This window comes from Artemia franciscana, chromosome 7 (assembly GCF_032884065.1).
Source record: "Artemia franciscana chromosome 7, ASM3288406v1, whole genome shotgun sequence".
In the NCBI taxonomy this organism is placed as follows: Eukaryota; Metazoa; Arthropoda; class Branchiopoda; order Anostraca; family Artemiidae; genus Artemia; species Artemia franciscana.
In genome coordinates this window covers 21,610,543-21,635,870 of record NC_088869.1, presented here as the reverse complement: position 1 = coordinate 21,635,870, position 25,328 = coordinate 21,610,543, and the positions used below count along the sequence as shown (strand labels likewise).

The 25,328-nt window shown below is 36.4% G+C and overlaps 1 protein-coding gene across 1 annotated transcript in view; it reads right to left on the bottom strand.

Annotated features, from left to right (window-relative positions):
• Positions 1-20,832, bottom strand: part of LOC136028989 (uncharacterized) — a 52,167-nt gene extending 31,335 nt beyond the window's left edge. The window contains exons 1-2 of the mRNA XM_065706988.1: positions 20,700-20,832; positions 13,460-13,839 (exon numbers count right to left, since the gene is read on the bottom strand). Of these exons, the coding sequence (XP_065563060.1) occupies positions 13,460-13,839; positions 20,700-20,734 (415 nt within the window). The 5' untranslated portion in view covers positions 20,735-20,832. The remainder of the gene's footprint in view (positions 1-13,459; positions 13,840-20,699) is intronic.
• Between the last annotated feature and the right edge of the window lie 4,496 nt (positions 20,833-25,328).

Here is a 25,328-nt window from a genome sequence, read left to right as displayed (position 1 = left end):
TCAGCTTCCAGTGATAAGAACCTTTCAGGGAAACATCGCTTGCCAGCTGTTATTTTTCAGCGAAATGGGTCCTTAGATACTATGGTCTTGTAATCGGTATCTTGCGTAAAACCTCCTGTGATGGATTCATTTGAATGCCAAATATTTATCCAAAGCCATAGACGGTGTTATTACTGACTACAGTATAAATGACGACAAGTTTTATTTTTCAACGACACCTTTTTCAGCTTCTGAGTCGATTTCCATTGATTTCATGGAATTTATGCCTGGTATAGGAATCGATTGTGGGACCTAACTTTCCCTGTAGTATAAGAACAAGACGGTAGTTGACTGAGCCTACAAGTCATTGATAATATCATGTATCTAGAAATATATTCTAGGCAATCAATATATTATTTCTGGGACGCTAGCCAACTGATGTTAAGTGTCACTAAATCGTAACTAGTTAAGTGATTGTTTCCTGGCGTCTTTTTTGGCATCATTCTCAGAATATGTATACCACAGTGATTTGATATGCTTACTTGACTGACATGTTTTTTTTATGATCAATGAAACTCGTTTCGATGTCCATAAATTGTAATGACTACAACTGACCAAGTATTCTATTTGTAATGTAATGGTACTGAACACACCTGATTTTCCCTTACCAGGGCTTGTTTATTAGTTTGGTTACCATGTCCTCATCCTGGACCCCATTTCCCCCTCCAGGAATCCACGTCCTCTTCCAGGCCCCAAGTGATCCCCCCCCCCCAATTTTTTGAGCTTTCAATGGTTTTCTGGGGGGACATGGAATTATTTTTTTTGACATGAAATTATTTTTGGGGTTTAGATTTTTCTTTACTTAGAATCTTATTGGATATATTTTTTGCAACTTGGATTTTTTGGGGAGGTTATATTTTTGTGGGAATTCTTTTGGAGAGCAGAATTTAATTTTGAAACACAGGAAGGCAGTCACAGGCATCGCTCACAAATTTCATAACCTCAAGTAAAAGCAGACGGTTTCACTAAAGTTTTTCCCACATCAGAACCTTGAAAAAATAAGTTTCGCAACATTTCATATGGTCACCTATAAGCATATCCCCCTCTTCCCATTTTCTGAACAGACCTGCGCAAAAAGCACACTTAACCTGGTCATTGGGGCAAACCGAAAAATCTAGTTTTACAATTTCGCTGATATCAATGAAATCCTTTGATCAAGTACCATTGACCGTCCTTAGTTTAACATCCTCTCGCTTAGAGAGGATGGTAAGAGAAAGAGAACGAAAAAGAGAACGAGAGAGAGAGAGAGAGAGAGAGAGAGAGAGAGAGAGAGCAAACATTTGACCAGACACTAGGGCACAGTGAGAGAGAAAACAATTCAATGAAAGCACTTTTGAGGGCAACAATCTCAGCTACTTGGAAAATTCTGAGTCTTTTAATTGGGGACTAAGCTTCGAACAATAAAATAAAGACAGATTTGCATACCAAAAACTCAGCAATTAGGTAAATTCTAAGTGTCTTAGTTGCTGACTTAGTACCAAAAATTTAACAAGAGCCCTTTTTGCTACAGTAAACACGGGTTGATGAATTCCGTGTGTTTTAGCTGCTAGCTGAGTACCAAAAATTAATAACAGCATTTTTGACTGCAATAATTTCAGCTAGCTGGTAAATTTTGAATGTTTTAGCTACTGACTACCTATTGAAAAATTAAATAAATGCTCTTTTGGGTACAACAAACACAAAAACTTTGCAAATTCTGAGACTTCTAATTGATGACCGAGTATAACAAAATTAAATCAAAGCAGTCTTGCATTCAACAAACTCATCTAATAGGAAAATTCTGAATGTCTTAGTTGGTGACTGCCATTCGAAAATGAAAATAAAAGCACCTTTGACTGAAGTACACTCAGTTAGCTGATAAATGTTAAGTGTTTTAGGTGCATTCTGAGTACAAAAAAATAAAAGCACTTTTTCAAACAGATATTTCAGCTACTTTGTCGATTCCAAGCTCTTAATGACTGAGTATCAAAAATTAAATAAAAGCACTTTGCATACAACAAACTCAGCTATTTGGTATATTTCAAGTATCTTAGTTACTAACTTAGTATAAAAAATTGAATAAAAGCACTTTTGACTACAATAAAATCAGGTAGTTGATAAATTCCGAGTGTTTTAGTTGCAGGCTGAGAACAAAAAAGAAATAATAAAAACACTTTTGACTACAACAAACTCAGCTACTTTGTAAATTCCGAGTCATTTTATTGGTGACTGAGTATCGAAAAGTTAAATAAATATACACAACATACAACAATGCATACAGCAAACTCCGCTTGTAGGTGAATTCCGAGTGGCATACTTGCTGACTGAGTTTCAAAAGTTAGAATAAGAGCACTTTTGACTAAAATAAACTAAGGTAGTTGACAAATTTTAAGTGTTTTAGTTGCAGATTGAGTACCGAAAATAAATGAAAACAGTTTTGACAATGAAAAACTTACCTGGCTGGCTAATTCTGAGTGTCTTAGAAACCGAAAGTGTTTCAAAAATTTAATAAAAGCACTTTTGAGTACAACAAACTCATCTACTTCGTCAATTTCGAGTCTTTTAATTAGTGACTGAGTATTAAAAATTAAATTTAAGTTCTTTTGCATATAAAAAACTCAGCTCAACAAGTGGGTAAATTAAAAGTCTCGTAGTTGCCAAATGAGTATCAAAAATTTAATAAAGCATTTTTGACTAGAATAAACTCATGCATTTGATAAATTCCAAGTGTTTTCGTTTTTTAATTGATAAATTTCAAGTGTTTTAAGTTTTTTATTTTTCTGTGTTTTTGTCTCTCTCTTGCTCTCTGTGTGTCCCTGTGTGCCTGAGTGGTAGTTTGCCTCTCTCTCTCTCTCTCTCCTCTCTCTCTATATATCTCTCTCTCTCTCTTTCTCTCTCTCTCTCTGTGCCTGTGGATCTGGGCGGAATTTTGCTTGTCTTTGTGTCTGTCTTTGCTTGTGTTTTATATGCGTCTAGCTCTGTGTGTTTATATGTGTTTTTGTCCATCTTTCTCTCTCCCTCTCCCTCTCTCTCTCTCTCTCTCTCTTTCTCTATCTCTCTCTCTTTCACTCAGTCTCTTTCTATGTTCGTGTGTCTGAGTTTCTGTTTGTTTTTCTTTCTTTCTCTGTGCTTGTGTGCGTGTATGACCGCTGTTTGCTTGCAATTGTGTCTGTCTTGGTGTGCTTGTGCGTCTGACTGTGTGATTTTCGTATCTCTCTCTCTTTCTTTCTCTTTCTTTGCCTGTGTGTCTGAGCAGCTTGTTGCTTATCTCTCCCTCTCTATGCCTGTATGTCTGGGTGGGACTTTGCTTGTCTCTGTGTCTGTCTTTGTGTGTTTGTCTGACTCTTTGGGTTTTCATGTGTTTTTATCTCTCACACTCTCTCTGCCTGTGTATCTCTGCGACTATTTGCCTCTCTATCTTTCTCTGTGCCTGTGCGTCTGACTGGATGTTTGCTTGTCTCTGTGTCTGTCTTTGTGTATCTGACTCTGTGTGTTTGTACGTTTTTTGTCTCTCTCTCTCTCACCCCTCTCTCTCGCTCTATATGTGTGCCTGTGTGTCTGATCAGGAGTTTGCCTGCCCCCCTCTCTCTCTCTCTCTCTCTCTCTCTCTCTTCTGTGCCTGGGTGTCAGAAGAGTGTTTGCTTGTCTCTGTGTGTGTCTTTGAGTCTGACTCTTTTTTGGATTAAACTCAATGTGACATTAAAACGCAAGAAATAGGGTAGAAAACATTGTTTTTAAATGAAAGAAAACAGCAACATTAAAACTTTAAACAGTTAAGTTTCTAAATTTACAGAATATTTGGTTTATTCTTTCTAGATTTGTAAATGATGCTGGAAGTATAATTCTGGTACTTATGTATTATACTGCCAACAATCAAGAAGTGAAGTTGGGTTCATCCTAATAAAAATACCAAAATATTATAAAATACAAGACATTAGAAACAAATTTTGGCTACATATTTGCACGTTGGGGGGGGGGGTGGTGGTGTGGTGTAACCTAACCCCTACCCCCCTTATGTGCAAAGTTATAGTCAAGACTATGCAATTCAAATGTATTCTGTGATCCGCCACTTGTTTTCCAGTGAGTGTAAACTAATTGTTTCTATATCAAACAGTTCGTGGTAACAAACTGTAGTAAGGAGCGACCCGGCTCAATAGTAAACGAAACTCTAAAAAACGGAATTTTGATGCTAAAAGATACATAAAAAATTTAATTTTCATGCTGATTCTAAATATATAAGTTTCATCAAATTTAATCTTTGTCATCAAAAGTTAGGAGCCTGAGAAAATTTGCCTTATTTTGGAAAATAGGGAGTAAACACCCCCTAAAAGTCAAAGAATCGTAACACAAAACACACCATCGCATTCAGCATATCAGAGAACCCTATAGCAAAAAATTTATCTACAAAAATGTGGAATTTCGTATTTTTTGCAAGAAGACAGATCACGGGTGCGTGTTTATTTATTTTTTTCCCAGGGGTCATCGTATCGACCAAGTGGTCCTAGAATCTCGCAAGAGGAATCATTATAACGGATATGAAAATTTCTAGTGCCCTTTTTAAGTGACCAAAAAATTGGAGGGCACATAGGCCCCCCCCACGCTCATTTTTGCCAAAGTCAATAAATACAAATTTTGAGACAGCCATTTTGTTCCGCATAGTCGAAAAGCATATTAACTATGTCTTTGGGATGACTCCCTCACAGTCCCGGGGGAGGGGCTGCAAGTTACAAACTTTGACCAGTGTTTATACACAGTAATGGTTATTTGGAAGTGTACTGACGTTTTCAGGGGATTTTTTTTTGGTTTGGGTTGGGGTTGAGGGGAGGAGGCTATGTGGGAGTATCTTCTCTTGGAGCAATATGTCATGGGGGAAGAGAAATTCAATGAAAACGGCCCGGGATTTTCTAACATTGCTATAAAAAAACAATGAAAAAATAAACACGAAAAAGTTTTTTCAACTGAAAGTAAGGAGTAGCATCAAAACTTAAACGAACAGAGATTATTACGCATATGTGGGGTTCTAAAAATACTTTAGCATAAAGAGCAAAGTTTTTAGGAGGAGATAAATACATTACTCTTTATGCTAAAGTATTTTTAGTAATTTCAACTATTTATTCTACTGCCTTTCTGATTCAGGGGTCATTCTTAAAGAATTAGGACAAAATTTAAGATTTAGCCAAAATCAAAAATGTATTAATTCAAAAACGTTTAGAAATTAAATAAAAAAACTAGTTTTTTTAAATTGAAAGTAAGGAGCAATGTTAAGAATTAAAACGAACAGAAATTACTCCGTATATGAAATGGGTTGTCGCCTCCGCAATCCCTCGCTCTTTAGGCTAAAGTTTTTAATCTAAATATATAATAATTAGTTTTTAAACTAAATATAGTTTCATCAAATTTAATCTTTGTCATCAAAAGTTACGAGCCATTACTCCGTATGCCTCCGTATGCATTACTCCGCATATGAAAGGGACTTTTCCTCCTCAACACCTTGGTCTTTATGCTAAAGTTTGACCCCTTTTCGCAACTTTACTTTTTAAAACAGTAAGAAACTTTAGCGTAAAGAGCGGGTCGTCAATTGTAAACTATTGCGTAAAGTTTAGTTTATGCGTCATTTTAGAGTAAAGAGCGGGGCGTCAATAGTCAATAGTAAACGAAACTCTAAAAAAAACGGAATTTTGATGCTAAAAGATACATAAAAGATCGAATTCTTTCAAAATTCTTTTGAATTCTTCAAAAGTCACTACGTGTGTGTTTAGGTGTCACTAAGTTTTCATGCTGATTCTAAAGTTTAGGCGTCACTAAGTTGATTCTAAGTTGATTTAATAGTCAATAGCAAACGAAACTCTAAAAAACCGAATTTTGATGCTAAAAGATACATCAAAAGAATCAAATTTTCATGCTGATTCTAAATATATAAGTTTCATCAAATTTAATCCTTGTCATCAAAAGTTAAAAGATTAAAGTTTTATTAAAATTTTAAAGTTTTAGAACTTTAAAGATTAAAGTTTTTAATCTCTATCTCTCTCTCTCTCTCTCTCTCTCTCTCTCTCTCTCTCTCTCTCTCTCTCTCTCTCTCTCTCTCTCTGTCTCTCTCTCTCTGTGCTTGGGTGTCTGATGTGTGTTTGCTTGTCTCTGTGTCTGTCTTTGAGTCTGACTCTTTTTTGGATAAAAAAAAACAAGTTTTTTGAAATTAAAGTAAGGAACGACATTAAAACTTAAAACGAACAGAAATTACTCCGTATATGAAAGGGGCGTTTCCTCCTCGACATCCCGCTCTTTACGCTAAAGTTTTTTATTGTTTTAAAAAGTAGAGTTGCGAGAAACAATCAAACTTTAGCGCAAGGAGCGGGGTGTCAAGGAGGAAAAGCCCCTTTCATATACGGAGTAATTTCTGTTCGTTTTAAGTTTTAATGTCGCTCCTTACTTTTATTTCAAAAAACTTGTTTTTTTACTTAATTTCTTAAAGTTTTTGAATTAATGCATGTCTGATTTTGGTTCTCCGTACATAAATTATTAAAATGAAATTTGCTTATGAATTCTTTTTTTGGCTAAATGGCTTTCTCTTAGTTTTGATCAGATGATTTTGAGAAATAATGGGCGGGGAAAAAGACCTAGTTGCCCTCCAATTTTTCGGTTACTTAAAAAAGCAACTAGATCTTATAATTTTTAACGAACGTTTTATTAGTAAAAAAATATACGCAACTTAAGAATTAACTTACGTAACGAACTGTTATATTCTTATATTTTTGATTATATATATGTGGGGGTTGGTCCCCTCTGAATCAGGTTGGTCCCCCTGAATCAGAAAGGCCGTAGAATAAATATTGAAATTACTTAAAAGTTTTTTAGCATAAAGAGAGAAGTGTTTATCTCCTCCTAAAATACCTCGCTCTTTATGTTAAAGTATTTTTAGAACCCCTCATATGCGTAATGATCTCTGTTCGTTTTAAGTTTTAATACTTCTCCTTACTTTCAATTGAAAAAACTTTTTCATGTTTATATTTTCACTGTTTGTTTTTTTTGTTTTTTTAATAGTAATGCTAGAAAATCCTACGCCCTTTTCATTGAATGTCTCTTCCCCCATGAAATTTTCCTCCAAGGAAAGCTCCTCTTATATAGCCCCCTCCCCTGAACCCCACATACAAACCAAAAAAAAATCCTCCTGATAACGTCGATACACTTCCCAGCAACCATTAGGCTACTGTATGTAAACATTGGTCAAAGTTTGTAACTTGCAGCCCCTCCCCCAGGGACTGTGGGGGGTAAGTCATCCCCAAAGACATAGTTATTATGGTTTTCGACTATGTGGAACAAAATGGCCATCTCAAAATTTTGATTTGTTGACTTTGGGGAAAAATGAGCGTGGGAGGGGGGCTAGGTGCCCTCCAATTTTTTTGGTCACTTAAAAAGGGCACTAGAACTTTTAATTTCTGTTTGAATGAGCTCTCTTGCAACATTCTAGGACCACTTGGTCGATACGATGACCCCTGGGAAAAAAAAACAAACAAACAAACAAATAAACATCCACCCGTGATTTGTCTTCTGGAAAAAAAAACGAAATTCCACATTTTTGTAGATTGGACCTTGAAATTTTTTCTGTATAGTTTTCTGATACGCTGAATGCGATGGTGTGATTTTTGTTAAGATCTTATGACGTTTGGGTGGTGTTACCCCTATTTCCCAAAATACGTCAAATTTTTTCAGGCTCGTAACTTCTGATGAAAAAGACTAAATTTGATGAAACTTATATATTTAAAATCAGCATAAAAATTTGACTCTTTTGATATATCTCTTAGCATCGAATTCTGTTTTTAGAGTTTCGTTTACTGTTGAGCCGGGTCGCTCCTTACTACAGTTCGTTACCACGAACTGTTTGGTTATACTCAATGTGACATTAAAACGCAAGAAATAAGTAGAAAAAATTGTCTTTATATGAAAATAAACAGCAACATTAAAACTTTAAATAATTAGGTTTCTAAATTTATAGAATATTTGGTTTATTCTTTCCACGTTCGTAAATGATGCTGGAAGTATAATTCTGGTACTTATGTATTATACCACCAACAGTTAAGAAGTGAAGTTGGGTTCATCCTAATAAAAAATGCCAAAATATTATAAAATAGAAGACATTAGAAACAAATTTGGGCTACATATTTGTACGTTGGGGGGAGGGCGGGGTAACCTTATGCTGGCATCACAAAAAATAGTCGCCTAAAAAACCCCTAAATGGTTATTCGTACAGTGCCGATCAACAATGGTCGTAAATGACGAGATTATTACCAACGATAGCCAACCTGAAGTGATCCAACCACCCGAGGTTAAAATGTCCCGCCTTATTTCTATTGAAGAAAGTTCAACTAATTCCAATGATAATCAACTGGAAGTGATCGTTCCAATTGGTATTGTTAATTCCCCATCCATACCTCGTGTTTCGAATAATGATAAAAATAGTTCCCCTGGATTGATTGATTCTGCAAAAATTACCACCTACCATCAACCCCGAATTACCCCATAAATTTCTTGCTCCAGTAAAGATGAATTGACGTGCAATGCAAAAAAGGCTAGTGTATTTGAGCCCCATACCTGTGAAGATTGCCTATAAAAAGATCCAGAAATGGTCAATCTCAAGAAACGGATTATTAATCTCGAATTTCTTTATGATAGCTTGTCTGATCTTTACGAGCGCCAGAATAGTGATCTTTTCAAGGACAAAGAAATCAAATTGTTAAAAGTCAGTTTTCAGCTCGCAATTGTTGAAGCTATAAATACTTTAAAATCCCCTACACCGCCCAGAATTCTTCATTTAGCTGATACTTCCGCAAATATTCCTTACCAAAATTCTTCAGTTCATCAAGCAAGTGCTAGTGTACTTCCTTCGTCAGAATTTTCTCAAAGGATTAAAAAGGTTACGCAACCTAATCATACTGACCTCGCTTCAACCGAAGATAATTTTTTTGTTGAAATCCAGAATTAACGACACATCTTTGAAAAGTGACAATGCAGTTTAACTGACAAGCGGAAATTCTTACACAATGGAATCAAATATTCAAAAAGATGAGCTTAATAGTTTTACGCGTAATGAACCTAATGTGTGTTTTAACTTCTTAGATAGTAGATGTATTTCTAGGAATTGTAAATATTTCCACATTTGTAAATTTTAGGTTTTTAGCCGCTGTACAAATAATCTGTGTAAATACCCCCATGTTGATATTTGTAAAAAGTTTTCAAGTGGAAGGTGCTTTGGCTGTACAAAAGCTCATATTGAATCGCCCATTAAAGGTCGTAGTAGGCTCCACAAAACTGGGCTGCCCAGAAGCCAACTTAATCCTGCTAAATTTACTAAGCATTTTAAGTCGTGTAATTTTGCTCATGTATCATCAGACGCGGGGGGTAGGTTTAAAACCCAACCTTTTTTAGGGCAGCGTCGAAGGCACTCACGATCCCCTCCTCCTCTTGGTCAGGTTCCTGTCCACTTCCACTCTTATCCCCCTGCATTCGCAGATCAACAAATAATAAACCCTTCCCGATTACATACTCACCCCCCTTGTCCCTTATTATCTCCTTCTCCTTTCCGTATGCAGAAGTCCTATTTCCTTCACCCTTGCAGTATGCTGCCCCATACCCTCCCTACTCTCCCCCAAACCAGCAATTTCTTGACGGACATGAATCACTATGCCCACCCAGCCCCCCTTTCCCAGCACCTTACGAAACCCCACCCCCAGCCCATTCGTTCTATCCCTCGTGCCTACCCTGTAAACGTGACTCAGGTCTGAGACTTTTTGCATTCAATAACTGTCATATAATAAGTCCTCGTGCTTCGTCCATATCCTTGCCCGTCCCCCACATCAAAATCCCCAAAGCAAATCCTTCTCTTACCCTTCTTCTCCAAAGCATAATAAAATTAAATTAAAATCCTACCCAGGAAATTCTCAAATCCATCAGAACGAACCCTGTCGCATTCCCCAATCGATTTGTTTTTCCTGAATTTTCAGTTACTAATGCTGAAAGTCTTAATTTTGAGAAGGCTACTGAACTCGAGGTGGTTTCAGAATCAAATTTGATAGATATTATAGCTGTTACTGAAGTTCAATCCGATGACCCAGGGTCCCTACGCCTGACAAATTATTCAGATTTCATTAAACTCCGTCCTTCAGACCACCCACTCGGGAAAAAAGGTGGCGGAGTTTTGTTTTTTACTAAGAGTCACCTTTACCCAAAGGTTATTCAAGTCCCTAACTTATCCGAGTATGATTAAATCCTCTGGCTAAGCGTTAGACCAAAAGTACTCCCTCGTCCATTTAGTATTATTGCAAAAGCTGTTTTCTATTACTCCCCAAGTCAAATTATCGAGTCAAAACGTAATTTTATCCAGCAGTTACAGGCAAGTGCTGATTTTGTTATTTCTAAGTACCCCAATGCAGGCCTTTTTTTAGTTGGCGATGCCAACGACCTTAAAATGGATTCTTTTTGTGCTTCACTTAAAGTAAAGCAAATTGTCAAAACACCGACGACTCGGGGTAATACCTCTCTTGATGTTATTTTAACTAATATGTACAATTTTTACAGCCCTCTCTCAACTTTGCCCCCATTAGGTGGGAGTTATCATCTATCCATTCTTTTGTCCCCCTCCTCAAATTTTAAGCATACTTTCTCAATACCTTATAGCAATTACCACCCTCTTCAAAATTCTGGTCTTCTTTCTTTCGGTATGTGGTTGAGCACTGAAGATTCGTTCGACATTTATAGTTTACAAAACCTTGATGGGAAAACAGCCACGTTTCATAAAAAGCTAATAGATAAATATTAAATTTGTTTCCCAGAAAAAAGGTTTAGAAGGTGCTCAAGTGATAAACCCTTTATTAATCAAACAATAAAAACACTAATTAGAACCAAATTGAAGCTGTTTAAAAATGGTAAACTCGATAAAGCCAATATACTAAGAAAATCAATCAAAAGAGAAATTCGTAAATTGGCACGATCCTACTACAAAAATAAGATCGAAAAATTGTTCACTAATAAGCCAAAAAACTGGTATTCCGAGGTTAAAAAGCTGTGTGGCAGGAGTCTTGACCAGCTTAATTTCAACTTACCAGAGCCCCCTGATGTTACTGCAAATAGTCTAAATAAATTTCTCGCTTCCATTGTCCAGAGCCTTCCAGCATTACCAATCCAATTATCAACAGGAGCCCCATACCTCTTTTTCCCGACTGTTTCTCCGTCTGAGATTGAAAAAAAATTGATAAACTAAGAAAGACAAATGTTTGTCCTTTGGATATCCCGCTTCCTCTTATTAGAGCATTTGGTGACTTCCTGTCTAAGCCCTTGTCTGTCCTGTTTAACGAAATTACCAAGTCTGGGCCCAACAATTTGGAAACAGGGTTTCATTACACCTTTGAAAAAGAAAAAGGGAAAGCCTGGCTTTGAAGGCGTTCGACCTATTACGCTTACTCCTATTTTTTCAAAATTGTATGAGGGATTCCTTGCAGATTTGCTAAAGGAAAAAATCCTACCTCTTACTGGCCTGAAACAATTCGGAAACCTAAAATCAACTTCTACTTCCCACTACCTCGTTTCCCTTATTGACCACATCGGGAAAATCCTCGAAAAGCCTAATTCCTGGCTAAACTTAATTTCTATTGACCTTCAGAAAGCCTTTGACCTTTTTAACGACAATATTTTAATTGAGAAACTAGAAAGCAAGCTATATCTATCCCTTACTGCCTCTTTTTTAAGAAATAGATCGCAGGTGGTTAAATACCAGAACCATTACTCAAATCCTCTCCATATCTACAATAGCATACCCCAAGGAACTCTCCTAGGCCCCCTCCTTTTTTCAGTCATGATTAACAGCCTCGCGAAGGAAATTCCTCACCGTTGGAAATTTGTTGATGACCTAAAAATTGTTGAAAGTTGCCTCAGAAATTTAATAAGCGACCCTATGAGTATCCTCAATGAAATTGGAAATGAGGCTTTGGACCTAGATATGACAGTAAACCCCTCTAAATCAATGATAATGTCGATTTGTTTCCTCAAATCCTCGCCTTGTTTTTTTAATCCTATCCCTCCTGAAATTTATGCGTCCTCGGTTAAATTACTTGGAGTCACAATTTCTTCAAATTTAAAGTAGGATATCCAAGTTAAAGATATCATCCATAAAACTAATGCGTCTATCACCCTCCTTAAGCTCCTAAATAAATATAGCGTCCCCCCTTCTCACTCCTTAAGGTTGTACACGTCTTTTGTCCGCCCGCATCTTGAATATGCTTGTCTAGTTTGGAACCCTGGCATCTCCCGTGAAGAATCAGACAAAATTGAGTCAATCCCAAAAAAAGCCTTGCAAAAAATTTTCAGAGAAAGCAAGGTGCCTTACTCTCTGCTCCTAAGAAAAGCTAGTTTGGAAACCTTTCAGCAAAGGAGGTCGTCGTTGTGCCTCCGTTTTTAAAAAAATACAATAATGAACCCTCGGACGGCAAGTATTTTCCCCAAACGTCACTCACCATCCAGATTACGACAGCCTCGAGCTGTTTCTGAGCCTATCCCAGTTTTATCCCCCATTCGCTGCGTTACTTCCAGATATGAAAAAACCTTTGTCCTCTTCATCACAGAAAAAAATAATTAAAATACCCAACTAGTTTCTCCCCCCTTTTTTTTCTTGTGAGGTGCTTTAGGTCGTTGCACTAATTTGCTTGCTCCCTGCTGTTTTGGTTTAGTTTCCTTTTTAATCATATTTGTTTTTCGTCTGTTTTATGCTTCGTTCTTTTTTTTGTGAGTTTTTGGACTTTTTTAGTGTCCCTTTTAATTTGTAGATATATATGTTTATTTCTTGTTCTTTTCTGTATTGTTAGATTTTTTGTCCCCTTTCCTTTTTTTCTGACTTGTATTTGTTCAAGTTTAGTTTGACAGATTTTTTTTTGCTCATAATTTGATTAATCATTATTATTAGTGTTTTTTGCTTTGTTTGCTTTGTTAGTCGACTCCGAAGTCCGAATTCGGCCCTTTGAGGGCTTGTGATTGTGATCTTTTTGAAATAAATATCTTATCTTATCTATCTAACCCCTGCCCCCCTTATGTGCAAATTTATAGCCCAGATTATGCAATTCAAATGTGTTCTGTCATCCGCCACTTGTTTTCCAGTGAGTGTAAACTCGTTGTTTTTATATTGACAAAAATAAAACCGGTTTGATGTCGAGTTTTACGCAGCGTAAATTTGAGTTTCGGTGATATCATACATAATTACCATAGTTTTTTATGTCAAAATTTACCCTAGTTACATCTTGAAAACCTAAAAAATTTTTTCAGCCTGACCACTCTCTTGTAAAATATATGATGACGGAGCGCCTCCTGAGTTATCGCAACCCAATTTTTAGTTTACTCCAAGCAACTAGTAGCATACTATTTAAGCCCTTGAACTTGGCAAAAATAAAAAAAATAATCCTACCTTGCACCAATTTTCCTGAAGCTGGCCATAATCCAGAATTTCTCTTTACTCTACTGGACCTATCCAATATGTTATCTGTGTCAGGCTCTGGGTATGTGTCATAATCAAATAGTTCTGAATCCTCCACTAATGTATGTCCAGTACCTCCATTTTGTGATGTTTGTGATATGGCTTTCTGCTCTGCTATTCTAAGCAACCGCTGCAGCTGTTTGGATTCGGCTGCAATGACAATCCTATGAGCTGAAAAATTTTTGCCATCCGGTGTCCTAAATACGACATCTGTAAATTCATCTGCTTTACGCTGCTTGTCAAGTGCTTGATAAAGCATACATCTTGTGGTCTCTGATTTTATGTAGATTGCTGATGTTACTTCTAGAAGACTAAACAAGTCTGTTAATTGAACAGAATTTTGAATGGGAGAGAATGATAACAGATATGAGAGGGATCTCAAGTTAAAGCCTGTGTCAGCCTGTCACAATTTCCACCAGAATTTACTATAATTGTTCCCGCCTTCAAAATTTGTAAGTATTGGCTCCGCTTTTCTTACCCTGTTTGTCTCAACTTACTTGCTAATGTCGACTACAGCCTACCATGCTCACTTAACGTAGTAAGTGGCATTAATCAATGACATTTAGGCAAATATTTTAAAATCATTACTTGGGAGCTTAGCATGCTTAGCTATTGAGTATTTCCAGTTTTTTTTATATATTTAGTGGTGTGATATGAACCAAAGTATGTCAGATTTAAATTAAATATTTATGGTTAAAATTGTACAATATCTAGAAAAGAGAAGCCCCAATTTTCTTATTATTGCAGCCCCTAATAAAATATCCTTGTTACTCCCAACCGAATCAGAAAGAACAACTATTTATAGAGCTTCAAGAAAGGTTTTCTGGTCCTTGTTTTTTTTTCTTTAACTTTCGAAGTAACTGCTATCTAACGGCTGCTAAGTACAAACATTCAATCTGCGTTGTACTTCATGACGTCACTTTCCATGGTAACCAGTTTCACTAATGGAAGACTGGAATAGCTGCTTAGTCACACAGAAAAAGAAACAGTTATAAGAGTACCATCCAGCATATTCCAGCAAAATTATGAAATAATTTTAAAACCCAAATGAAGAAATTATTTGAATTTATCAATTTTATATCTGGCAAGTTCCCTAAGGATGGAACAAAACGTTGGTGGTTTGAGATGGTTTTGGGTAATAAGTAATTATCTCAAAGTCATAAATACCTGCTTCCATCCCAATAACCAGAAAAAATTCTGCGTGCATGGCCTCGGAGTTGCGTCCATGGGGACCTTTCACAAGTTTTCCTAACGAGAAACCTCTTCATAACTAATTTATCTACTATGGACTACTTCACCGCAGTAGTGTAATATATGTAAGCATAAATATATAATGAGTCAGAGGTAATATACTTGGGACTGTCTTGGCAGGATTTCGACTTTTGTTTATAGAAAAGCATTACCAAGTGCTGGAAACCATGTTGTGACCAAGACGGGCCCGGGATTGCACAAAGCCTTCATTCATGCTGGAGGTCTCAGGAACATTTTCCTGTCCGGTTCTAAGCCGGCTTAAGAGCTTCAGTGTATACTTGCGAAGATATTTTGATCCCCGTCCTGCACTGGTATCCCGGATCATTGCTTTTCCTGACGCCAAAATAAATTCAATGATTTAAAGAACATGAAAATTGGAACTTGGAATGTTACGACGGTAAAAAATGACAATCGTATCGACATTTTGACCAACGAATTTGTACGATTCGAATTGAACCTAGTGTGAGTTTCAAGAATCCATATTCCACTGGTAGGAAGAATGAAATTAAGTGATGTAAAAATTTGTTTAGTCAGGCAGGAAGGATTCAGTACATAGACAGGGAGTTGGGCTCATTATGAATGACAAAGCTGCTAGGTCTTGTTTAGGCTGGAAAGGTATTAATAATAGAACACTAATTGCTCATTTGATGACTAAAAAGTTCAGGGTGTCTGTTATAGTAGTAAATGACCCTCATGAACCTACTGACCGAGATACTAGTGACTCAGATAAATTTTACTTACAGTTACAGGAGCAAATAGACAGGGTCCTGGGTAGAAATATGGTGTTTTTATTAGGAAATTTTAACCCCCAGGTCGGTAGAAATTCGGATAGATAGTATCCTAGTCTAGATTAATTTTGTATAGGAAAAGAAAACAGTAATGGATACAGACTTTTGCAATTTTATGGTACAACAATTTAGTTATATTCAATGCGAAGTGTGGTCATAGAATGGCACTAAAATGGTCACAAAAATATTCACGTGATGATAAGACGGCAAACCTCATTGATTATGTTAAAGTAAAACGAAAACTAGCAGGATCAATACAAGATACTAGGGTATATGGAAGTGCTGTTATTGATGTTAAAAATAAATATAACAACCATTAAGTGTTGTCTAGGGTGGATTTAAAGCTGCAATTTTCGAAGGGTAGCCACCTCCCGAGAAGTTATAATGTTGGTAGACTGCAGGATGAGAATTTGAGACAAACTTTCCAAGAACAGTTGAATAGTAAAATTGAGAGTTTAAAATTTGGCAATGCGTAAGATGGCTGGGAAATTTTAGAAAAACAGTTTGTGACGTTCCTGATGGTGTCTTAGGGAAGAAAGCTAAGATTGCAGTTAGGAATATTAGTGAAAAAGCTTTATGTTTAATATAAGAGAAGGGCCTTTTACAAGAATTATATGAGTGATAGATCATATGAAAATAAAAGGAATGTAAAGAAAGTGGCGAAAGCATTAAAATATGAACTAAAGAAGTTTGAAGTGAAGGCCATCGATAAAACTGCCAAGGATCTGAAAGATGCAGCTAGACGGCATAATAGTAAAATATTCTACTGGTATGTTAATAAATTGAGAGGGAGTAGTCAATCCAGACTTGTCCCAGTTAAAGATGGAACGGGGCCACAATCAGTGATAGGGAAAAAATTATAGAGAGATGGGTGGAAGATTTTGAGAGTGTACTAAACCGATATACAGTTGCAGGAAAAGATACAGAGGAAAATAAATAAGTCTGTGATATCTTGGATGCGAAGGAAGACTTGTTCTGTGAGGAAGAAATAGCGACAATACTAAAAGGATTTAAAAATAATAAGGGTCCAGGTGCTGATAGTGTGGTAAATTTGTTTCTTAAATAGGGTTGCTTTGAAATTAGAAATAAGTTACTCAAGATTATGAATATGATTTTTGAAATAGGGGAAGTACCTAACAATCTTAGAAAGACCTTAATTATAAACCACTGTATAAGGAAGGTGATAAAAGCGAGTGTCGTAATTATAAAGGCATTAGTCTGGTCTCTGTATGTAGCAAATTACTTAGGAATATGATACTTTTTAGAATGAAAGATGCTGTAGACAAAGTTTTAAGAGAAGGACAGTGGAGTTTTAGAATAGGTAGAGGATATGTCACCCAAATTTTCACTCTTAGGGTTAATAATTGAGAAGTGCTTTAGTTGTCAAACACCTTTGGTCCTCAGTTTTATAGATTATTATCAAGCGTTTGATTTTGTGGATAGAAGAGCTTTAGCAAAATTCTTATTCTTGTATAATATACCAGAAAATTATATTAAAGTGATTAGTTTTATGTACGAGAATAACAGTGCTGCGGTTAAGGTAGGAAAGAAGTTTAGCAGCTGGTTTTGTGTTAAATCAGGAGTTAAGTGGGGTTGTGTTCTATCCCCCTTAATATAGATCTTTTTGATAGACTTTGTCTTAAGAAGCACAGGAAAGGCAATTGGAGAACACGGAATTAAATGGGGAGGAAAAACTCTCCTGTACTTAGATTATACTGATGATTTAAGCATCCTAGATGAAAGTTTGAGCAAAAGGAATGAACTCTTAGAGGTTTTACTAGTTCAAGGTGCTAGAATAGGTTTTGAGATTAATGTCAAGAAGACTAAGTCACTAAGGCAGGAGTAGTCCCCCCATATACATAATAATTTCTGTTCGTTTTAAGTTTTAATGTTGCTCCTTACTTTCAGTTGGAAAAACCTTGTTGATAAAGCTTTTTTAGATTTAATTTCTCATCGTTTTTAAATAATTCCAGTTAATTTGGCTACTCCTCCACGGAAAAAACCCTCCTTCCCAGGGGTTAGTCTCTAGACAATTCAAGCCTGGTGAATATTTACCCCCGACGATAACCCTTATCATCACCACGCATAAAATTGAGTCGGCAATGAGAAACCAATACATAAGAGATATTTCGTACAAAGAATCAGAAAAATCCTTCCACTGTAAAATTTCCCTTAGAAATTTCTCTTCCCTTGAAAAAATATACCCATAGGAAATCCCATCAGCAGATAATCCCCCCCCCCCGAAAAATATATGCATACTTCCCAATACATTTTCCAATAACAAATACTAAACGTAAACAATAGGCCCATTTTATAACTTGAAGAACGTTCCTCATGGACTGTGGGAGGGTCATGATATCCCCAAAGGCATACTTGTTCGGCCTGTCAGCTATGCTGAAAAAATTGCTATCTTAAAATATCGATCTGACGATTTCGAGAAAAAGGAACGTGAGAGGGGGGCTAGATGTCCTCCAAAATTATTGTGTTCACTTAAAGAGGTAACTAGAACTTTTAATTTCCGTTCGAATGAGCCCTCTCGCAATATTCTAGGACCATTCAGTCAATACGATCACCCATGGAAAAAAACACGCATCCGTGATCGTTCTTCTAGCAAAAAATACAAAATTTCATATTTTTTTCACATAGGCACTTAAAACCTCCTCAGTAGGGTTCTCTGGTATGCTGAATCTGACGGTGTGATTTTCATTAAGGCAATATGACTCTTAGGGGGTATTTCATCCTTTTCATGAAAAATTTTTGATATGGTTGCCCTCCAATCACTTTTGACTTTTAAAAATGACACTAGAACTTCCGATTTCAAATCAAATGGGCCACCTCAAAAGTTCATACAACCACCCCTTTCATGTAAAGTGGCTCTGGGAAAAAAACTATAAATAATCAAACATTGAAGCTATTCAAGATTTATCTATTCATCCATATTTTCCTTCGTTATCATTTACGTTTTTGGTAAGATCGTTAATTTTAATTTCTGTTTGTTTTGGATTTTACTTATTCTTTAATAGTAATTTCTGGTCAATTTGAGTTTGAATTATAATATCAATTCATTTCTGCTGGTGATGAGTTTTTTTTTATTAAATTTCTTTTCATGCAAAGTTTTTAATTCCGTTCGTTTTTATTAGCCATGTTTTTTTTTTATTTATTCATCCGATAGCTTGCAAGCTAAAAGCTTGTAAGCATAACATACAAAACAAAAATCAAAAAGTGACAACTGCTGGAATATTTAACAAAAATCAAGGGTAGACTTATGGTTGACAATATACATCATGGTAAAAAGAGGTGTTTACTAACTCAGTCTTAAAACTAGGAACGGTATAGGCAGTGACACAACTATCAGGTAATGAGTTCCAAAGTATTATTGATTTATTTACAAAAGACGGTTCACCTATTTTGGATTTTGGTGCGGGGGGGGGGATAAAATTTCGATGTGTTTTGCCTGGTTGATGTATACAGGCCTCTTTGAAATAAATTTTCTGAAACCAAAAATATAAGTTGATAATTTGATCAGAATTCGGAATATATGAATCAGAATTATAAGTTTACAAAATGAATATTTCTACAGTTGTTTATGTCTTTGCCTAAAGCAACACATATAAGACTTAGAACTCACAATCCCTACCCCCAGGCTCTAGGGGGTTTTACCAACACTGGAGGCATCGCTATATGATATTTAGACTATATTGAACAAAACTGATATCTTCAAATTCCGATCAGATACATTTGGGAAACAGAGGACGCGGGTAGGGGAACATTTGCCTTCTTATTACTTTTGATTATTAAAAATCGAAATAGAACTTTCAATTTCTAATCAAATGAGCCCTTTCCAGGATTTATACCAACAGCACTTCCATAAAAACCTTAGATTCTCCTGAGTTATATTTTAAAAGCCCTGTCCCCATGTTCCGGGGAGTTGTGTCAGGGGGTTGAAAGGCCTTCAATTCATAAAAAGCAAAACACCAAAAATTTTATGACAAATATTAGAAATCATCAGAAGAGCTGCAATACTCTTGACAACTTGAGAGAAGGAGACTTGAAGCAAACTTTTTTTTAGCATCTTTATTATGATTATTAAATATTATTATTGTGAAATAGCTATATAATGCAATCTCAGATGACATCTGAGATTTATGTGATAAAAAAAAACAGAACTTGCCTTCATTGATGTCTTTTAATCAATGTTTAGGTTTTTCAAATTCATACAGACATGTAGGTAGAATTCAGGCAAGGGAGCCCAAAGTAAAGGATGTTACAAAATTTAATAGTTTTAGCCTGATCTTTATATTGGATTTTTTATATATATTAAATAATAGAATAGGATTTTTTTAAATTAAATTTTTGTTTATAGCTTGAAAGCATAGAAAAAGGACTTGCCTTCATCAGAGGCACCATTTGGGCCAAATCTTGGGGTGGGCATGAACTCCATTTTGGGCCCCCCAACTTTCACGTAAGAAAAAATGTGAGTTTTGGCAGCACATCGATCGATATTCTAAGTAAAAACTCATTTTCAGGACCCCTGTGTTGCATGGAAATGTACTGTAACCCAATGTGGAACTCAGCAACACTGACCTCTAAGATTAATTATACCATCAAAGATCATAATCAACGAGGTTAAGTGATTAAACTGAAAGTGGAAAATTCAACCAGACTAAACGCTGGCCCTCCTCAGTGAGACACTTTCTTATTTAAGTAAACAATACGTCGGTGAAAGTAATAGGCGTGCAGTAATTTCAAATCAGTTGGACAGAATAGATTATGGTGGATATAATGGATTATTATGGACGACAAAGGACCCTTTGTAGTGGAAGCTTGGCCCCCCCTGAAAAATCTGGGGTGGGCATTTGCCCATACCTAACTCTCCCCCCCCCAAATGGTGCCTCTGGCCTTCATTGATGTCCTTTTATCAATGTTCAGGCTTTTCAAATTCATACAGACATGTAGGTAGAATTCAGGCAAGGGAAACCAAAGTAAAGGATGCTACAAAGTTTAGTAGCTTTAGCCTAATCTTTATATTGGAATACCTTTTAAGGATAAGTATTTATCCCTATAGTTTCCGCTCTAAGTATGTTCACGTGACTCTGTTTAGTACATGTTCATTGATATTCGAATTAACTTACCATTGAACAAAAAATAGTAGCGATAAAGTCCTCATGTCATTAATACAATCTGAATATCTGGTTCGACACTGCCAGCACCATTGTTTTGTCTTCCTGTTTTGAAGGTGATTGTAGGAAGAACGCGGCAAATCAGGTTGTAGCGACAATTATTTTATCTTCTAATTTTGATAAATTTCAATATGGTCTTCCTGTCTTTTCTAATGACGAAGTTGCTGAGATTACACTCTAATATTAAGACCATTTGAATTTTGCAAATTAAAAATTTGTCAGCGCCCATAATTTGTCACTTATATATTATGGTTTTTAAAAGGGCATTGGATTCAATAATAAAAAGTCAGTCTTGCTGCTATAAGAGTCAGTCATAGAACATTTTGACTTTGGAGGCAGTGTTGCAACCACAACACAGTAATATTAGAACTTGCCAGATATAAATAAACTCTGACTCACGAAATATCATTCTAATCAGTACAAAACGAATAGAAAGCCATTTTTTACATACAAATCAACAAACGAACACCATAGAAAATTCCTTGAAGACGCATAATAAGTAAATACAATTTCAAATTATGAATAAACTTAGAGGGAGGTACATTAATTTACTCCTTATGGTATTTACCTAAAGGGTTTGCTATATTTCATAAATAACAGCTGATATTCTAGTTAGCTTTTCAGAAAATCAGATCAATTTGACTTCTTTGAGGAGGATAGAAGTGACGTAATTTCGTCAAAATCCTAGGGGTGGGGGTGGTGGCAAGGTTGGAGCCAATTTTCTCAAAACAAGTAAAAATGATAGCGTAAACTGTAAAATTATCCATATATTACCCGAAAAGTAAAGATATACTAAAGAAAACTGACCTGTTTCTCTGGATGCTCGAATTATGCAGGCTTATCTAATTTGACTAGATTTCTCGGCAGAAACAGCAGCTGGGGTGCAAACTTTGGTCTGGAGGTGCATATGCCCCATGCCCTATAGCAAATTACACCCCTGGAGGAAAGGGATCCCTGTATTGCTTTCATTTGCCAGAGGTGAACGTAAGATTCCGCTCAAACTGGATGGAACGTAAGAGCTAGGCTCCGAATTTTTTTCATGATCTGTACCTCATAAGCCTTAATTGAAATGGGGAGGGCGATTAATATATCAAAGCGCCTTATACTCAGCGTAATTGCTAACTGAACTGGAGGAAGTAAATTTTAAAAGAAACGTAACCAGCATGATTATGGTCCTCGATGTTGACGATCAATTGCACTTATGTTGCTTTTTCTACTTTGTAATTAGTAGTATGCTAAAGATGGGTCCTGACGGAAAATCCACATTTGGGCACTAAAGCTTACCTATACTAATCTAAAGCACTGACCTACATACATAGCTTTGGGTGACGCCTTTGGGGGAATGACCTACATAATCCTGTCAGGATATGATTTGCAAATATTTAATGTTCATTGAATAAAAAGAAATGTACAGCTATTAAAACACTTAATATTCAAGTCATGACAATTATTTGAATAAATGTTTATCTTTTGAAAATGTTGTTTAGTACTGGGGTATGCATGAAGTTGAAATTAATGGAGTTTTTATGTATTTTAAGCAATGATATTACAGCCCCTGGTCATCAATATTCCAGCCTCCAAGGCCCCCAATGCCCCCAACTCTTAGCCCCCTTTTTGTACTTATTTTTATGTAACTTAAATTTTTTTACTTGGAAATTTTTTCTACTTCTTTTTACATTTCTTAAAATGACATAAAATATATTTTACAAAATTCACTTGTGATATTTTCAAAATATCAAATGATGATGATATAGATATGCTAGTTGGGATTTTTGCTATTAGAATAATATTGTTTGCAGTAAGAATTTTCTTTTTTACTTAGAATTTTTTGGGACTTCGAAATTTTTTAAACCTTTTTTCATGTCTTACGACAACATAAGAATATTCATAAAATCAAAAAGTATTTGTAATATTTTTGAAGTACGAAATGAAAGTGATATAGATATGTTAGTTGTGATTTTTCCAACTAGAAAAACGGTATTTGTAGTGAGATTTTTTTACTTAGAATTTTTGAGATTTAGAATTTTTGGACTTTAAGAATTTTTATTAAGAATTTATATAGTTTTTGATATTGATAAAAAATTTTAGCCGAATATTTCCAAGTCTTGTGTGATATTACCAAAATCTTGTCTGATATTATGAAACATCTTGCTCAACATTATCAAATTCTCGCCTGATATAGCAAGAATCCTCTTTTGCATAATCAAAACCTTACGTGGTATTATCAAAATAAATACACTCATCCAGACAAACAGGCGCAGAGAGTGAGAGAAACAAAAACACATAAAATCACACAGATTAAGACATGCAAACAAACAAAGACAGACACTGGGACAAGCACACACCCGCGCAGACACATAGACACAGGGAGAGAAAGAGACAAAACACATACAAATAGACAGATTCAGACATACAAATAGACAAAGACAGACACTATGACAAGCAAACACCCGTCCCGACACAAAGGCATAGAGTGTGAAATAGACAAAACACATATAAACATACAGATTCAGACAAACTAGCAAATACCCACCCAGACACACAGACACAGCTAGTCAGAGAGACAGGAACACCTATAAACAAACAGGCTTATTTAGGTTCACTTAGCATGGTACGCCACACTAAGTAAAGATATTTGAAAAAAAATTGGTTGGAATTGCAGGTGGTCTACAGGTACCCCGATAAAAGTAGAAATTGACTGGCTGTTTGCTTATTTTTCTTAATGTGCCTCTGCGTCTCAGTGGGTATTCGCTCGTCACAGTGTCTGTTTTGTCTGTTTGTATGGATGAATCTGTGTGTTTGTATGTGTTTTTCTCTCTCTTACTCTCTGTACCTGTTGATCTGTGCGGATGGTTGTTTGTCCCAGCGTCTGGGTTTATCTGGTTGTATGTCTGAATCTGTTTTTATATTTGAATATGTGTGCTTTTGTGTGTTTTTTCCTCTCTCATTCTCTCTGCCTGTATATCTGGGCTAGTGTTTACTCGTCCCAGTGTCTGTCTTTGTATGTTTTTATGTCTGAATCTGTGTGTTTGTATGTGTTTTGTCTCCCTGACACTCCGTGCTTTTCTGCCTGGACGGGTGTTTGCTTGTCACAGCTTGTCTCAAATTTTGATATACAAACAGACAAAGACAGATGCTGTCACAAGCAGACGCCCACACAGACACGAAAGCACAGAGAGTGAGAGGGACAAAACACATGCAAACACACAAATTAAGACATAGAAACATACAAAGACAGACCCTGGGACAAGCGAACACCTGCCTAGACACACAGGCACAGAGAGTGAGAGTAACAAAAAGGCATACAAACACAAAAGTTTATTCAAATAACTTCACTTAGCCTGGCGGACCACGCTAACTGGAGTTATTAAAAGAAAAAATGCGGGGATTTCACGTTGGCTGCAGGTATCCGGGTGCAGGCAGGAATTAATTGGCTCTTTTCTTGTCTCTCTCACTGTGCTTGAGAGTTTAGGCGATGGTTTGTTTGTCCCAGTGTCATGGCTTGTCTGTTTGTATGTCTGAATCTGTCTGTTTATATATGTTCTTCTCTCTCTCACTCTCTGTATATGTGTGTTTGGGCGGGTGTTCGCTTGTCCTAGTTTCTGTTTTTATACGGTTTCATATCTGAATCTGTATGTTTTTATGCGTTGTTGTCTCTCTTCACTCTCTGTGCCTGTTTATCTGAATGGGTGTTTGGTTGCCCCAGTGTCTGTCTTTGTCTGTTTGTGTATCTGAATAGGTGTGTTTTCGCAGGTGTTCTGCTCTCTCCCACTCTCTGTACATGTGTGTCTGGACGGGTATTTTTTGTCCCAGTGTCTACCTTAGTCTGTTTGTACGTCTGAATCTATGTGTTTGTGTGTGGCTTTGAAATTGTAACTCTTTGTGGCTTGGTGTCTGGGTGGAAGTTTGCTTGTTCCAGGTTCTGTCTTTGTCTGTTTGTACGTCTGAATCTGGGTTCTTTATATGTTTTGTCTCTCTCATTCTCTGTGCCTGCAGGTCTGAGTGGGTGTTTGATTTTTCCAGTGTCTGTCTATATTTACATGGTCGAATCTGTGTTTGTATGTGTTTTTGTCTCTCTTACTCTCTGTGCCTAAGTGTCTAAGTGGGTGTTTGCTTGTCCCAGTGTCCATCTTTGTCTACTTATATGTCTGAATCTGAGTCTTTGTATGTGTTTTGTCTCTTTAAATCTCTGTGCCTGTGTGTCTGGGCACGTTTGTGCTTGTCCCCAGTATCTGGGTTTGTCTGTTTTTATGTCTGAATATGTGTGTTTTTATGGGTTTTGTTTCTCTTACTCTATATGCCTGTGGTACTGGGTGGGGATTAGCTTATCCCAGTGTCTGTGTTTGTCTCTTTGTTCATCTGAATCTGTATGCTATTATTTATTTTTGTCTCTCTCACTCTCTGTCCCTGGGCGGGTATCCGCTTGTCAAAGTGTCTATCTTCGTCTGTCTGAAGCTGTGTGTTTCTATGTGTTTTGTCTCTCTCAGTCTCTCTGCTTGTTTGTCTGGGCGGGCGCTTGCTTGTCCCAGTGTCTGTTTGTATGTCTTAGTCTATTTGTTTGTATGTGTTTTGTCTCTTTCA